At 50.2% G+C, this 16601-nt stretch overlaps 1 protein-coding gene across 2 annotated transcripts in view; it reads left to right on the top strand.

The window, feature by feature from the left end:
- Nucleotides 1–3581: 3581 nt before the first annotated feature.
- The window catches only part of FAM117B (family with sequence similarity 117 member B), an 83791-nt gene continuing 70771 nt past the window's right edge, over nucleotides 3582–16601 (top strand). The window contains exon 1 of one of the 2 annotated variants that reach the window (XM_040357229.1): nucleotides 3582–4326. In XM_040357229.1, coding sequence (XP_040213163.1) covers nucleotides 3804–4326 — 523 coding nt within the window. In that variant the 5' untranslated portion in view covers nucleotides 3582–3803. The remainder of the gene's footprint in view (nucleotides 4327–16601) is intronic. The other variant, XM_040357230.1, reaches the window with a different exon arrangement.

Here is a 16601-nt window from a genome sequence, read left to right as displayed (position 1 = left end):
AATGTCTTCAATGTCTATTGGCTGAGGAATATGGTAAAGACGAACAGTTTTCTCTCACTTGGACTTCGTGGTCCATTTTCCTGATACTCCTTATCTCCTGGGCTGAGAGTAGCCTAGACGACATAACCTCATGACTAGGCTGGAGTGCGTCTTGTCCCTAATCTTTCTGCCCCCTCTTTTCTAGCCCTATTCTTTTTCCATGTCTATATACACCCTTAGGAATCCATTGAGCTAATGTACCATGACTTTGACTTACCCATTGTTACTGATTCAGAGTGTGACCCCCTACAACATCTTATTTTTCAGAAGGACAGTTTTTCAATATAACCTTTACTGATGCACTGCGTATGGGATGCCAAGGATTTCCTTCTCTGAAATTATGGTGAAAGTTACTTTAACCTGTAATGTTTTCCGGTGTTTCTCTCACAGGTGGACTCCCGATGTGCCTTATAAACCTGTTCTCATTTCATTTTTATGTAACCTGGATATGCATTTGTTCCGATGTATTTGATAACAATTGTTGGTATACCTTAACGATGTATGTAATGTTTACTTTTTTCCTTCTTGTTCTCTATATCAATAAAATAAGATTGAATTAACCGCTCGTGATACCCACAATCGTCTCACGGTGAGGAAGAATGGGGAGATGCTGATGTAAACAAGCATCTCCCCGCTCTGCCTAGTGACAATGACAGTGATCACTGCTTCCTGTAATCTAGGGTGACCAGACATCCCCTGGTTTCCAGCGACAATCCCTGGATTGAGGACACTGTCCCCGGACCAAGTCTGTCCCCAGTTTTGTCCCCAGACAGGATTTGAACAGGGGCTGGGGCAATTTCAAGGACAGTCAGTGCAGAATTAATAAAAAAAAATCTGAATTGCACACCCCGTTCTGCTGCTCCTACTAGCTTAGGGGGGTCTATTTGTTTCCATTATCTGTGCCCCTTTCTGATGATCATGTACTGGTTGGAGCGGAGGGAATATTTCTTCCATTTCGGGTGCATGGCCACTCAGCTTCACTCGCATGTTCTTCTGTCTTGGCTTAAGTTCCGGCCAGCCACCTGCCTGTTTGTCTCCCTGCCTTCACTGGTGGAGTGATCTTCCTCCGCTCCCCACCCATTAGTAAAAACCGCAGAGGTGATCAAATACCACCAAAAGAAAGCTCTATTTGTGGGGAAAAAAGGGACGTCAATTTTGTTTGAGAGCCACGTTGCACGACTGCGCAATTGTCAGTTAAAGCGACGCAGTGCCGAATCGCAAAAAGTGGCCCGTCTTTGACCAGCAAAATGGTCCGGGGCTTAAGTGGTTAAAAGACAAAGTGAAACCCCATGGGCCCATTCAAACCTACACATGAGCATTAGGCCTCGTTCATCACCCTTGAGCGCTCCTCAGAGAACATTTGACAGGCCGCGAGGAGACGTTGTATCGCCTCCCTTAACCTCTTGAAGCCTGCACTCACGTGCTGCAACGTTACGCTTGCCCATGAAGAAAAGTATCATGGCTGTAGATTGTGTATACCCCTGGGCGCTGCCTCTGAAGGGGGTAGTGTTTGAGGGGTAGAGCATTAATATTGCCGCCTCCTGAATGTTCATTGCGGCTGACTTGTAGCTTGGCAGTTAGTAAAACCACAGCTCAACCACATACTTTTACTGTCCCTAGCAGTGCCGGTGCGTACATAGAGGGCGCAGGAGCGCCGCCCCGTCTCTCCTGCACCCGTCACTCAACAATACATAGATTCATGCATTGATTGAATCTATGTATTGTCGCCGCTGCCGCCCACTATTCAGGTGGCCGGCCCCCTGTTGAGCACCGGCCATCTGAATAACAACAATGGGTGTGTTTTGAAAGTGTCTATCAGAGCCAGCGGCTCTGATAGACACACCCACTGCCTGTGGGCTCTAATCGGCTTCCAAATGGTTAACCAGAGGGCACACAGGGTGTGCGTTCCCTGGTTAACACTGATACGCGTCTCAGCCAATCAGATTCACCGAGTCTGGTTACTAGTCACCTGATTGGCTGGAGCGACATTGAGGGCGGGAGAAGACATCGAGGGAGCGTGGAGGAGGATGGCTGACTCAAGAAAGGTAAGTGCCGGGCAGGGGGGCAAACTGGCTGCATTTTACGGGGCAAACTGGCGGCATTTTACGGGGCAAACTGGCAGTATTTGAGGGGACAAACTGGCGGCAATTGATGGGCACAGTGGCAACAATTGATGGGCACAGTGGCGACAATTGATGGGCACAGTGGCTGCGTTTAATGGCACAGTGGCGACAATTGATGGGCACAGTGGTGACAATTGATGGGCACAGTGGCTGTGTTTGATGGGCACAGTGGCTGCGTTTCATGGCACAGTGGTGACAATTGATGGGCACAGTGGCGACAATTATTGGGCACGGTGGCTGTGTTTGATGGCACAGTGGCGACAATTATTGGGCACAGTGGCTGCGTTTCATGGCACAGTGGTGACAATTGATGGGCACAGTGGCGACAATTATTGGGCACGGTGGCTGTGTTTGATGGCACAGTGGCGACAATTATTGGGCACAGTGGCTGCGTTTGATGGCACAGTGGCGACAATTGATGGCACAGTGGCGACAATTGATGGGCACAGTGGCTGTGTTTGATGGCACTGTGGCGACAATTGATGGCACAGTGGCGACAATTTATGGGCACAGTGGCGACAATTTATGGGCACAGTGGCTGCGTTTGAACGCACAGTGGCGACAATTGATGGCACAGTGGCGACAATTGATGGCACAGTGGCGACAATTGATGGGCACAGTGGCTGCGTTTGATGGCACAGTGGCGACAATTGATGTCACAGTGAGGCTGCAATTGATGTTTTTTTTTTCGTTTGTTTGCGCCCCCGAAAAAAATTTGCGCACCAGCCGCCACTGGTCCCTAGCCTGTGTAAATATGTATTGCACACTACAGTGTAAATCTAGCCTAAATTGTTGTGTTAAATTTCATGGGTGGCTTCAGATTGAGGAATATTTCAATGCTTGATATGAATTATTCTCTATGATGTGTATGGGTGTAATATTTATATTCCTGTGTCAAATTCATGCATGTCCTTTTGTTTAATCCATTCAACCTAAACCACTTTCAGAAATCAAACATTTTATTATGACATATATATAGATTTATTTTTGTTGCTTCATTTATTTTATTGCATCAGATTTTTTTTGTTTTGACTGGGTTGCATCAGGCTCATGAAGGGCCATTCATACACAGATGTTGTACTAGACACCTCCCTCCCCCCTCCATGGCTGATGCCAGAGGCATTCTCTTGTTACTACAGCCATGACGACAGAGGAGCTACTGCGCTTCATCCAGCCCCGATGCTCTGTGAATGACAACCTCTGGCAGGTGACTGGAAGCCACAGCGTTGCCCACATGACAGAGCTGCAGCGTTTTCACACCCACTTCCCACCTCCTTCACAATCATTCCCTGGAGGCTAGGGAACCGCTAGCTGACTGGTTTCCTGGCGTCTAGGAGACGCTCGCCAACCAATCAGCTCCTGTTGCCTCGCTAAAGTGTGCGTTTCCATTGGTCAGAAGCGAGCAGCCAATAAGCACAAGGTCGGAGTGATGGTGGGCGTTACGCGAGCGCGCAGGGTGTTGTGTTGCCTGCAGACAGAACTGCTGCGCGCGCGTGCCACAGGTGCAGCTGCCGTTACACCGAGCGCGTGCACAGCGAGGAACGTTCCGCCCGGTGTGTGGCGTGTCCGGCCTCCTCTTGCCGTGCTTCGGGTGCAGCGCTGCCGACATTCTCTGTAAAGCTGCCTGCAGCGGAGTGGGAGATGGCCCAGCAGTGGGTGAGGAGAAACGGCTCCCCCACACCTCCGGGAACCCCGGCCGGTGCCGTTCCGGGCGGAGCTCCTCCGGGGAGCCGCCTTCAGCCCATGCGGGCCACGGTTCCCTTTCAGCTGAAGCAGCACGGCAGCCCTACGCGGGTGAACAACAACAACGGGGCCGCCCTGCGCCCGCCCTCCCGGAGCGGCAGCCCTACCAGAGGAAGCGGGGGCAACGGTGTGGAGTCCCCCCCGGCTGTCAGCAGCTCCAGAGGAAGTCCTACCGTGTCCACCCAGACCGGATCGTCACCCACCCGAGGACATCATCACCACCACCATCATCATCACCATCACTCCCACCATCACCACCATCATCATCACAACAGCCAGTCCGGATCCCCCTCCTCCAGCAGCCCGGCTGTGGACTCCAGTACACCGGGAGTACCGTCCTCCTCCTCCCCTTCTCCGGTGGGAAGGCCAGGCTGGCAGCAGAGGAGCTCCCCTGAGAGCAAGAGCCCGAGCTCCCCCAAAGGTAAACGCAGCCTTCCTCCCCTCCCCCCGCTATCACCTCTTATCCCCCCAAAACACGCACACTGGGCCTCATGTGTTCCTTTTATTTAGTTGAAGGTTGGTTCACCCTGGAACGCGCACGTTCTGGTTTGGAAAGGCCAGAAAAAGTAGTGCATGCGATACCTATTGAGAATACGCCACAACTAACGCGTTGCGTTTTCCAGATGCGTTTGTGTTGTTAACAATTGGTGCACGTCTGACAATTGGCAGTGTGGTGGGGGAAACCAACCCGGAACGCCTTTTCTGCATTCTCATGGGACTGGACCTCTTTAAACCCAGGGACTAAGATTTCATATACGATCCAGAGCCGGTTCAGGCTGGAATACTGGACGCAATCGCCTCACGTGAACGCACTGCCCATGCAAGACATGTGGGTGCCCTTTATTTAAAGCGGCGTTCCACCCAAAAGTGGAAGAAGCTCCACTTGTCTGCCCTCCCCTGAAAGGTGCCACATTTGGCACGTTTTGGGGGGTGGGGGCGGGTACCTTCTTTTGACAGGTACCTGTCATCCACTTCCGGGAGACTGCGCCGCGGTGACCTTGGCCCCCTTCCTCTGCCGCCTGGCTAGTTGCAAAGTGCAGTGCGCATACTCTGTAGGGAGCAGGCTGTGAAGCTAAAAGGCTTCATTGCCCCGGTTTCTCTTACCACAAATGGCGGCAGCATTCGAGAGCCAATTGGAAAATTAGCTGGGGTGCTGACATTGCGCGATCGAAGAAAAGGTAAGAGTCCTAATATTAAAAGTCAGCAGCTACAGTATTTGTAGCTGCTGACTTTTTTAATTTTTTGGTGGTGGGGGGGAGGGGGAGAACTCCTCTTTAAAAGGGTTGCAAAGAGAATAAAAAACAAAACATTACCTCCACTGTGCAGCTTGTTTTGCACAGAGTGGCCCCGATCCACGTTATCTGGGGTCCCTCGGCGGCTGTCTCTAGTCCTGCCCGCAAGAACTTTTCACTTTCATGCGGGCTCGCATGGTGGTAAGTTCTTGCGGGCGTGCTCCCGTGATACAGCCGGCGGCTCACTGTATCACTCGGGCCTGCCCCTCGGCACGCTGCGTCATTGGATGTGATTGATACATTGCTTTCAATTTATCCACTCTAGCAAATCAACGACCAGGCCGAGTAGCGAAGAGGACATTGGCGGCGAGTGCTGCAGGTGAACGGGCTCAGGTAAGTAAAAAGGGGGGGGGGGGGGGGTTGGGGCGTTATTGTCGGATGTTTTTTCATCTTAATGCATAGGATGCAATAAGGAGAAAAAACATGTACCTTTAGTGTCCCTTTAAGGTATTTTTATAGCGCTGACAATTTATGCAGTGCTTTACATCTATGTTGTACAGTCACATCCATCCCTGCCCTCGGGGAGCTTGCATACTAAGGTCCATAACTCGCATTCATACATACTAGGGCCAATTTACCTACCAGCGTGTCTTTATAGTGAGAGGTGATACCGCTCTAAAAACTGCTGATCCCTTGGCTTTGCTTCCGTCCCACTAAACCAAAAAGGTGCTGGCTATGCACAGGTGCATTGGATAGAAGAAGATCCTGGACTGCCGCACTCCTTAAAACGATGTCTTTATTGTACAAATAAAATCCAAAAAACAACCAAAGTGATGCAGTCAAAATGAAGTGAACAACAGGAAAAAGCCATCTTTTTCCTGTTCACTTCATTTTGACTGCATTGCTTTGGTTGTTATTTGGATTTTATTTGTACAATAAAGACATTGGGCCAGATTCACAGTAGAAATACGCCAACGTATCTACTGATACTCCGGCGTATTTTCAAATTTGCTGCGTCGTATCTTTAGTTTGAATTCTCAAACCAAGATACGACGGCTTTAGGCTTCGATCCGACAGGCGTACGGCTTCGTACGCCTTCGGATCGTAGGTGTAATACTTTGGCGCCCGCTGGGTGGAGTTCGCGTTGTTTTCCACGTTGGGTATGCTAATTAGCTGTTTACGGCGATCCACAAAGGTATGCGCGTTCGTCGCATTCTCTTACGTCGTCGCTAGTCTGCTTTTCCCGGCGGATAGTTGCGGCTGCTATTTCATGGCTTAGATTTAGACTGCCCTGTTAAAGTATGGCCGTTGTTCCCGCGTCAAATTTTTTTTTTTTTTTTTTTGCGTAAGTCGTCCGTGAATAGGAAAGGACGTAACGCACGTCGCCGTTCAAAATATTACGTCGGTGCAACGTCATTTCGCGCAAAGCACAGCGGGAAATTTCAAAACGGAGCATGCGCAGTACGTTCAGCGCGGGAACGTGCCTAATTTAAATGATACACGCCCCATTTGAATTAGGCGGGCTTGCGCCGGATGCATTTACGCTACGCCGCCGCAAGTTTACAGGCAAGTGCTTTGTGAATCAAGCACTTGCGCTTAAAACTTGCGGCGGTGTAACGTAAATGGGATACGTTAGACCGCCGCAAATGTACCTGAATCTGGCCCATTGTTTTAAGGAGTGCGGCAGTCCAGGATCTTCTATCCAAATTCTTTATAGTGTTGGAGGCCCAGGGAGAACAGGCAAACTTCAGGTGCCATAGTTGGTATTGGAACCGACGACCATTAAAGTGGTTCTGAAGCCAATGACCACACAAACCGAAAATCGCACGAAAAATGACACTTTGAAAGCGATCGTATGATAATCGGATCGTTGGTACAGAGCTTTCGAGAGCCGATCATGACAGTTCTTTTTTTTTTTTTTTATATATTTTTATCGGACATGCACAGAATTTTTTTTTTTTTTGTATGATGCCAGTTCGTATGATTTTTGATTTAATCAGTACAGCTGTCGTTCCAAAATGCAATACAAATGCATTACAACACATGACATCACTTCTGAATTTTTATTCTGTCGTGCGAGAATTTTCGTGATTTTAGTGAACTCATCAGATTCTCAACATGAGGTTAGCATGCAAAAACAAAATTGATGCCGCAACCCCCCCCCCCCGGTGCCAGAACACCATTGGCTTAGGTGGTGTTGGGAGCTGATTTTCCAGCGTGCATGTCCGACAGAAGCAGGTCGGGCAGACCAACATACATACTAGCTACGCAGACCCATTAATTCTTAATGGCACAACCCAAACACATTTCGCAAACGCAGCGTGTTTACGGCCACCAAACCACATGGTAACAGAAAAAGTAGTGCTTGCGCGTTCCAGTGTGTTTGGCAGCCCTATGAAATGAATAGGTTGCCAAAACTGGACTGCATAGGAACATTCATGCGTTTAGTGTGAACCAGCTTTTAATCAATACACTTTTAAAGCAGTTTTAAATCTGCAGCATTTATAAAGAAATGCCTGGGAATTCTGCCCTGAAGGTCCTTGTTCAGGCATTTCCTGTCATGGTGTGACCACCATCTCCCAGTTGTGCTTTTGTGTTGTCACATGTTGGAGACTGTTGAAGGTGGAAAAATGGCTTTGTATGCAAAGTGTTTTGTCTCTGGTATTGCTGTCTTAAAATGTTGATGTAAATGATTTAGCTCCCGGGCAGGTATCTTTTATACCTTAGAGCAGTCCAAACTATGGCCCTCCAGTTGTTTAGGAACTACAATTCTCATCATGCCTAGTCATGTCTGTGAATGTCAGTTTTACAACTACTTCTTGGGACGTGTAGTTACAATACAGCTGGAGGGCCCTGCCTTAGACTCCTTCCACACGGGGCAGATCTGTTGCAGCAGAGTCCGCCAACTCAACGGGAGATCTCTCTGTTGATCTACACTGAGCCGGCGGATGACAGGTCCATCTCTGCTCACTAAGCGGGGAGGGGCCTGTCGAGTGCCGCTGAGTCCTATGGAGAGATCCGATTTAAATTGGACAGCATGTCCCTTTTTCATCAGATCTCATCCGATCCGCCAGGACGGATGGCGAATGTGTCGCCATACGTTTGATTTTTATCAGAGTGGATTGGATGTCAGCGGACATGGTCACCGCTGACAGCTGTCGCTCCATAGACTTGCATGGAGCGCCCGTTCAGGTCCGCTGAAAAAACGGACAGGCGGACCTGAACGGTCCACCCATGTGAAAGGGGCCTTAAAGGATCTTCACCGTGTTTGGCATGTAGTGTAATGAAGCAAAAATGGGTAGTTTATAACTGTATTCCAATTAACAGTCAGGGAGACAACCCAAAAAGTATCCAGTGTATTTCAGGGGTCCAGAAGTGTCCCCCCCCCCCCACCTCATCAAGGCTAGATTGACTGCAATGTGCATAAACTAGAAGTGAACTGGAATGTTGTCAATATTTCCTCAGTGTGGCACATGCCTTGTCAGCAACTGGTTTGGCAGCAATTAAAGGTCCAGTTCACTTAGTCTGTTCAGTGTTTTCAATCAAGCCCTAAGGGGGTGCTCTTGGACCCCCAAAACACATTGGCTACATTTTGGGGTTTTCCCCCTGACTGGCATTGGAATTAAATTTTGTATCTGGACCTCTTGGGATTGGTGTGATGCTTTAATGTCTCTTGCATGGTAAAGACTAACAGCAATGACATGGCACAGGCATGGTGCATCACTGTCAGGATTATATGCAGCCAATGATGGAATGGCTGGAGGAGTTCAGCAGTACTGAGATGCAAAAAATAAACACAATCTTTTTTTAAGAAAATGGGGGTTATTTATGAAAGGCAAATCCACTTAAAATTGCACTGAAAGTGCAGTTGCTGTAAATCTGAGGGGTAGATCTGAAATGAGGGGAAGCTCTGCTGATTTTATTATCCAATCATGTGCAAGCTAAAATGCTGCTTTTTATTTTCCTTGCATTTCCCCCTCAGATCTACAGCGACTGAACTTCCAAGTGCACTTTGCAATTGTAATGCAAAGTGGATTTGCCTTGGACTGACTATCTAGTTAAAGCCTTTGTATCCACCTTTTCTTCAGTGGTCCCCTGTCCTTCAATGGCATCTCCTTCTGAGTGATGGTCTTTGGCCGACTTCATTAACTGGCACAGGATGACATCAGTCCTGCACAGTCAGTCATCCTGGCACACAGGCACCGTGCCAGCAGTGTAAGCCGGGAGCTCCCCAGTTGGAGAGCTTTGCACTGTTATTTATACAATGCAACAGGACCTACCTACTTTTTTGTTGCTTTTATATAATATTCCAGTTGTGTAAAGGAAAACAAAATGCCTTTCGTGACATTGAAATCTGATTTAAAATAAATAAAAATCTATTAAACTGTCTTAATTTAAAGTATACAGTATTCTAATGCTGTTCTATTGCTCTCGGCTGCCTTCATATTTATTTTATTCTGATTTGCCTTCCTGTTATGTGTCTACTCCTCATGGTACCACTTCATGTAGGAATGTAGCTATCCCTTTCTCCTGAGATGGACTATGAGATTTGCAGTGCACATGAATTAGTTCATGGGGGGGGGGGGGGGAGAAATGGTTTCATAGAGTAGTGGATGTTTGGAGAATAAGGAAATTTAGAGTCCTATTCATGTTTTTGCATAATAATACATGGTAATGTGTGGCTTGCTATTCATTTTAATGGCAATCCATCTCACTGTTCGATTAGTGGGTGCTGCCACACACGACAATGCTGTATGTTACACTGCATTAAAAAACGGTCATGCCTAATTTTCAGTCCATTGCTCTTATTTGGCAGCCTATTTTAACGGCAGCAGGTTAAACGCACTACAACAGCTGCAAGACGTGAAATGAGTCCTAAATATTTTTTATGCAGAGGTTGAAAGAATGGCATTTGTGTGGCTAACAAAAGAATATAGATCATCCCTAAAGCAATGTAACTAGAATCACTGTGGCGGATACTCTTGGTTACCGTGGAGACAGCGGTATGGTTAGGTATAGGCTGGAGGTGCTGCAGTATCGGGTTGAACATTCCTAATGCTGAAATAGGTGATCATTGGAGTAATTGGATTTCTAGCTTCATATTTAGGGATAAATCTAATTTTAGAAACAAAGTAATTCCATCTAAAATGTTTACCATAAATCTGCAGTAGGAGAGATTTAAAATACAAATACGCTGTGGCTGGTGCCATAGACAGTGGGCAGCTCCTAACCCACTAGTGAAAGACCCGTGTCCTCTGAGTTTGGTTCCTAGGACTCTACATTGAGCTTTGTCTGGAAATGAAAGTGTCCATTTTTTCAGTGGAATCCAGAATAGATTACAGCTGTTCATTATGTTGTAGGGCAGGCTTAAAAAACCAAAGGGATTTTCTTTGTGCAGCATGCTTTCTTTTGTTTGCACATGAGGCCCAGTGTTACCTGCACCATTTTCTCCACATCTGCCTGCTTACAAGACTGCATGTTGACCTTTTAAGATGTGATGGATACAGAAATCTATGTATGACATGGAGCCCTTTCACGTAGGCAGCGTCTGTTCCAATCAGCAGGGATTCTGTGAACAGAATTGGAGTATAACGCAAAGGCTGTCCCTTTTTGTTGGTCACGTCCGTTCTGGTTTTTCCTCATGGATCTCCACCCTCCTCACCTCATTTGTTTCTCTTCACACCAATCCAAGCTTTGTTGCAGGTTATAACCATTTCAGATATTCACTCGCCCAGTGGATCCAGCGGTGTTCTGCGATTCCTTGCAAAATTCTGCCTTTGCTCGGTCCCGTACATCTTTTTATATGATATCATCCAGAGGGCCGCCCCGCTAGCACTTCTAGGTTCAGCCTCCAGGCCTCACGATGATGCGCCGCTAGGCCAACCCCCCCCCCCACCCTCCTTTCTCAATGAAGCACTGTAGCTTCTAGGATATGTAATGTGTATATCCCAGGGTTGACAGCGGGTGGGCATATTGCATGTTGTTCGTCTAAGCTTGGAGATCTGTTTGAGGCCTCATTATTGTAAAAATTGCATTTCCTTGTCGGGATGAAACGTGTTTTTTTCCCCTGCATGTTCTGTAGTTGATAGTCCAAAGCACATGTACAGGAGACAAACTGCTGTTAAAGCCCAACTCCAGGTTTTAGTGAGCTTTAACCACTTGCCAACCAGCGACATACCTGTATGTTGCTGGAGTTCAAGTGGTTGGTTATACCAGGATGATGATTGCAGCTGCTGTAAGCATTATCTCGGTACCGTTTTTTAGAGCCGAAGGTCGGCTCTCTTGTGAAAGCAGTTCTAGTGGCTAACTAGCCTCTAAAATTCTTTTCACAAGCGGCAAGAGGGGACGTCCCTTTCCTGCTGCCTTCCACAGGTTTACCAGGATCTCTTGTCCCACTGGGAGTGCTAGTCAACCAGCTGGCGCTTCCACTGCCTGATCATAGAGCCAAACAAAGACCACAACAGCTTTGATCCCCTCTGATATAGTAACCTGAAGGGATTAAAAGGCATCACTTCTGGGTTTCTCTGACCTATACGGCAGGAATTGACAAATTTGCTTGGAATCTAGGAGCCAGCTAAAAAAGTTAGGAGCCAGGAACGCGCCCCGTCCCGCAAGCTTGTGCGCAGAAGCGGACGCATACGTGAGGAGCGCTCGCATATGAAAGTGGTGTTCAAACCACAAACCTGAGGTATCGCAGCGATTGGTAGAGCGAGAGCAATAATTCTAGCTCTAGACCTCTGTAACGCAAAACATGCAACCTGTAGAATTGTTTTTAAACGTCGCCTATGGAGATTTTAAAGGGTAAAAGTTTGTCACCATTCCACGAGCGGACGCAATTTTGAAGCGTGACATGTTGGGTAATAAATTTACTGGTGTCTTATTTTTTTTTTATTAAAGTGTGTTGTTTTTTTTTTTTTTTCAAAAAAGTGCGCTTGTGAGACCGCTGCACAAATACGGGTGACAGAAAGTATTGCAACAACCGCCATTTTATTCTCTAGGGTGTTGTAATAAAAAATATATATAATGTTTGGGAGTTCTAATTGGAGGGAAGGAGATGGCAGTGAAAACAGACAGGGGAAGCTCAATTAGCATTGCTGGTTGTCTTGTCATACCAACGGCCACCACAAGATGGCGCCAGATTACAGAAGGCAGAAGGAAGCATAGACGCGGAACACGGAGATACAGGATACCCCAGCTGTGCAGCGCCAGGTCGCTAATTCTAGTCACAATTGCGACCTGGCACCTGGGTTTGTCGAATCCTGATATATGGTGCTATTTAAAAAAAATAAAAAGCATTTGATCACACAGATTTTGGTATGATGAAATGCTTTTATGGCATATGAGGGATCTTATAGACCCCAGATATCTCTATCACAGCAATAGGCATGTGTACTTGTCACATGCCTATTGCTGTGACGGCAGCAAGTGATCTAAAAAAAGCGACAGTGTAAACTTTTTTTTTTTAACGTGTCACCATCACCTTATGCTCACGCACAAAGGCAAATTCACATGCCAAATTCACATAATAAACAATCCCCCCCCCCAAAATTGTGTTTTGAAAAACCGATGCGAAAATGCCGTGACATTTTATTTTTTTCCTAAACCCACCAACTTATTCTCTAGAGCCCTTAATGCCTATAATGTTTGGTTTTAAGAAATTTTCTAGCAAAAAATACTGATTGGTACATGTAAACGGTGCGCCGCACCCCCCTGGAACACAGAGCTGTATACTGTATTTAGCTGATGCTACATACAGTTAAGACCTTTCACACCAGCAGACTGATCGGGTCCACCTGTCTGTTTTTCAGGCGGACACAATCGGACCCATTGTTCTTTGTTGCAGGAGATGTCAGCAGACATGTGTCTAACACCTGCAGACTGATCTGTTCCCCATCTGTCCGGCAGATCGAATTGGATGGAAACGGACAGGCAGTGTGTCTTCCTTTCAACCGCCCCATAGAGATCAGCGGGCTGTGTCCGCTTTGCATAGCGGAGTGGACATTGACCTGTCATTTGCCTTCTCAGCGGGGATCAGCAGAGAGATCTACTTGATGGAGTCCGCTCCATCTGAAAGGGGCCTTATACAGAGCACACAGCGGGAGCATGTGTTTGTAAGGGTAATAGTTTGTTTGGACCAGCGTGGTCCAAACAAACTATTAAACATTCACTAAAACCTAGAGTTAAGCTTTAGGCCCCTTTCACACGGGGCGGATCAGTAATGATCTGCCTCCGTTTGCTCAGCGTGGATCGCTCCATTGATCCCTGCTGAGCTGGCGGATGACAGGGTGGTCCCCGCACACTGTGCAGGGACCGCCCTGTCTTTTCTCCTCTCTCCCCTATGGGGGGATCAGATGAACACGGACCGTATGTCCGTATTCATCCGATCTGCAGAGAGAGAGGTGAGGCAGAGAGAGAGGTGAGGCAGAGAGAGATGAGGCAGAGAGAGAGAGGGGTGAGGCAGAGAGAGAGAGGGGTGAGGCAGAGAGAGAGAGGTGTGAGGCAGAGAGAGAGGTGTGAGGCAGAGAGAGAGAGAGAGAGAGAGAGGTGAGGCAGAGAGAGAGAGAGAGAGGTGAGGCAGAGAGAGAGAGGTGAGGCAGAGAGAGAGAGGTGAGGCAGAGAGAGAGAGAGGTGAGGCAGAGAGAGAGAGAGAGAGGTGAGGCAGAGAGAGAGAGAGAGAGGTGAGGCAGAGAGAGAGGTGAGGCAGAGAGAGAGAGAGAGGTGAGGCAGAGAGAGAGGTGAGGGGGAGAGAGAGAGAGAGAGAGGTGAGGCAGAGAGAGAGCGCGCGAGATGAGGCAGAGAGCGCGCGAGATGAGGCAGAGAGCGCGCGAGATGAGGCAGAGAGCGCGCGAGATGAGGCAGAGAGCGCGCGAGATGAGGCAGAGAGCGAGAGAGCGCGCGAGATGAGGCAGAGAGCGAGAGAGCGCGCGAGATGAGGCAGAGAGCGAGAGAGAGCGCGCGAGATGAGGCAGAGAGAGAGAGCGCGCGAGATGAGGCAGAGAGAGAGAGCGCGCGAGATGAGGCAGAGAGAGAGAGAGAGAGCGCGCGCGAGATGAGGCAGAGAGAGAGAGAGAGAGAGCGCGCGCGCGAGATGAGGCAGAGAGAGAGAGAGAGCGCGCGCGCGAGATGAGGCAGAGAGAGAGAGAGAGAGAGAGCGCGCGCGCGAGATGAGGCAAAGAGAGAGAGCGCGCGCGCGAGATGAGGCAGAGAGAGAGAGAGAGAGCGCGCGCGAGATGAGGCAGAGAGAGAGCGCGCGCGCGAGATGAGGCAGAGAGAGAGCGCGCGCGCGAGATGAGGCAGAGAGAGAGCGCGCGCGCGAGATGAGGCAGAGAGAGAGCGCGCGCGCGAGATGAGGCAGAGAGAGAGCGCGCGCGAGATGAGGCAGAGAGAGAGCGCGCGCGCGAGATGAGGCAGAGAGAGAGCGCGCGCGAGATGAGGCAGAGAGAGAGCGCGCGAGATGAGGCAGAGAGAGAGCGCGCGAGATGAGGCAGAGAGAGAGCGCGCGAGATGAGGCAGAGAGAGCGCGCGCGAGATGAGGCAGAGAGAGCGCGCGCGTGAGATGAGGCAGAGAGAGCGCGCGCGCGAGATGAGGCAGAGAGAGCGCGCGCGCGAGATGAGGCAGAGAGAGCGCGCGCGCGAGATGAGGCAGAGAGAGCGCGCGCGCGAGATGAGGCAGAGCGCGAGATGAGGCAGAGAGCGAGCGAGCGCGAGATGAGGCAGAGAGCGAGCGAGCGCGAGATGAGGCAGAGAGCGAGCGAGCGCGAGATGAGGCAGAGAGCGAGCGAGCGAGATGAGGCAGAGAGCGAGCGAGCGAGATGAGGCAGAGAGCGAGCGCGCGAGATGAGGCAGAGAGCGAGCGCGCGAGATGAGGCAGAGAGAGAGCGAGCGCGCGAGATGAGGCAGAGAGAGAGCGAGCGCGCGAGATGAGGCAGAGAGAGCGAGCGCGCGAGATGAGGCAGAGAGAGCGAGCGCGCGCGATGAGGCAGAGAGAGCGCGCGCGAGATGAGGCAGAGAGAGCGCGCGCGAGATGAGGCAGAGAGAGCGAGCGCGAGATGAGGCAGAGCGCGAGATGAGGCAGAGCGCGAGCGCGAGATGAGGCAGAGCGCGAGATGAGGCAGAGAGCGAGCGAGCGCGAGATGAGGCAGAGAGCGAGCGCGAGATGAGGCAGAGAGCGAGCGCGCGAGATGAGGCAGAGAGCGAGCGCGCGAGATGAGGCAGAGAGCGAGCGCGCGAGATGAGGCAGAGAGCGAGCGCGCGAGATGAGGCAGAGAGCGAGCGCGCGAGATGAGGCAGAGAGCGAGCGCGCGAGATGAGGCAGAGAGCGAGCGCGCGAGATGAGGCAGAGCGAGCGCGCGAGATGAGGCAGAGCGAGCGAGATGAGGCAGAGAGAGCGAGATGAGGCAGAGCGCGAGCGAGCGCGAGATGAGGCAGAGAGAGAGCGCGAGATGAGGCAGAGCGCGAGATGAGGCAGAGAGCGAGAGCGCGAGATGAGGCAGAGCGCGAGATGAGGCAGAGCGCGAGATGAGGCAGAGCGCGAGATGAGGCTGAGAAAGAGAGAGGGTAGTGGACAGAGAGGGGGGCTGAGAGAGAGGGGGCTAAGAGAGGGTAGTGGAAAAAGAGGGAGGGTGAGTGAGAGAGGGGCTCAGAGAGAGGATAGTGGACAGAGAGGGGGGCTGAGTGAGAGTGCTTGGGCTGAGAGAGAGGGTAGTGGTCAGAAGGTGGATTTGAGAGAGATGTGCCAAGTACCTTCTTGTTCCGGGAGGTGCTCTGCTGCTTCTTGCAGCAGCTCCCTGGCAGCTTGCGCGGCGCGCCTCCCACTCGTCCTCGTCCTCCTGCTGATGCTGGAGCCTGGAGGAGACATGTCCAGCGACACCACATCAGTGTCGCTGGCTGCTTTGAAATCTCCCGCCCACACCCCTTCCCAGGCACAGATTGGCTGCACAAGGGGTTGTGGGCGGGCACAAGGGGGTACATGGGGAGGAGGTGGGGCGGACTTAACTCACCTCCTCTTCTTGGAATACAGCGGGCGCAGGAGATGTAGCCACTGCTGCGGGCGGGTCACCGCGCTCGTGACGACACATCGATTGGCGCGCCGCTCAGCAGCGCTATTTACCACCAGCGGCGCTGCGGCAGCCAACTCGTTGGCAACACACTCGGGACCAACGGTGCTCCTTTGGCGCCCCCTCCCCTGTGGCGCCTGGGTGCAGTGCACCCCACCTCGGACCGGCCCTGCCAATATCTGTACGAGCCATAAGTGGAGTGAAGCAGAGTGTGGACAGGCAAGATTCTGAAACAAACCAAAGGGTGATGTAAAGCGCTTTTGACCTCCACTATTTCTTATGAGGTCAAAGCAGGTGGTGAGCATTCAATCGTTGCACATGGTGGCGTGCACACATATAGCACAACAGTTTGCGTTTTAGAAGAGATTTATTCACATTTGTCAGAAACAGCACTGTTCATTTATATA

The sequence above is a fragment of the Rana temporaria genome, chromosome 6 (genome assembly GCF_905171775.1).
Source record: "Rana temporaria chromosome 6, aRanTem1.1, whole genome shotgun sequence".
Classification (NCBI taxonomy): Eukaryota; Metazoa; Chordata; class Amphibia; order Anura; family Ranidae; genus Rana; species Rana temporaria.
Note: the sequence above shows the minus strand (reverse complement) of the source record. Positions and strands in the feature narration are given on the sequence as shown.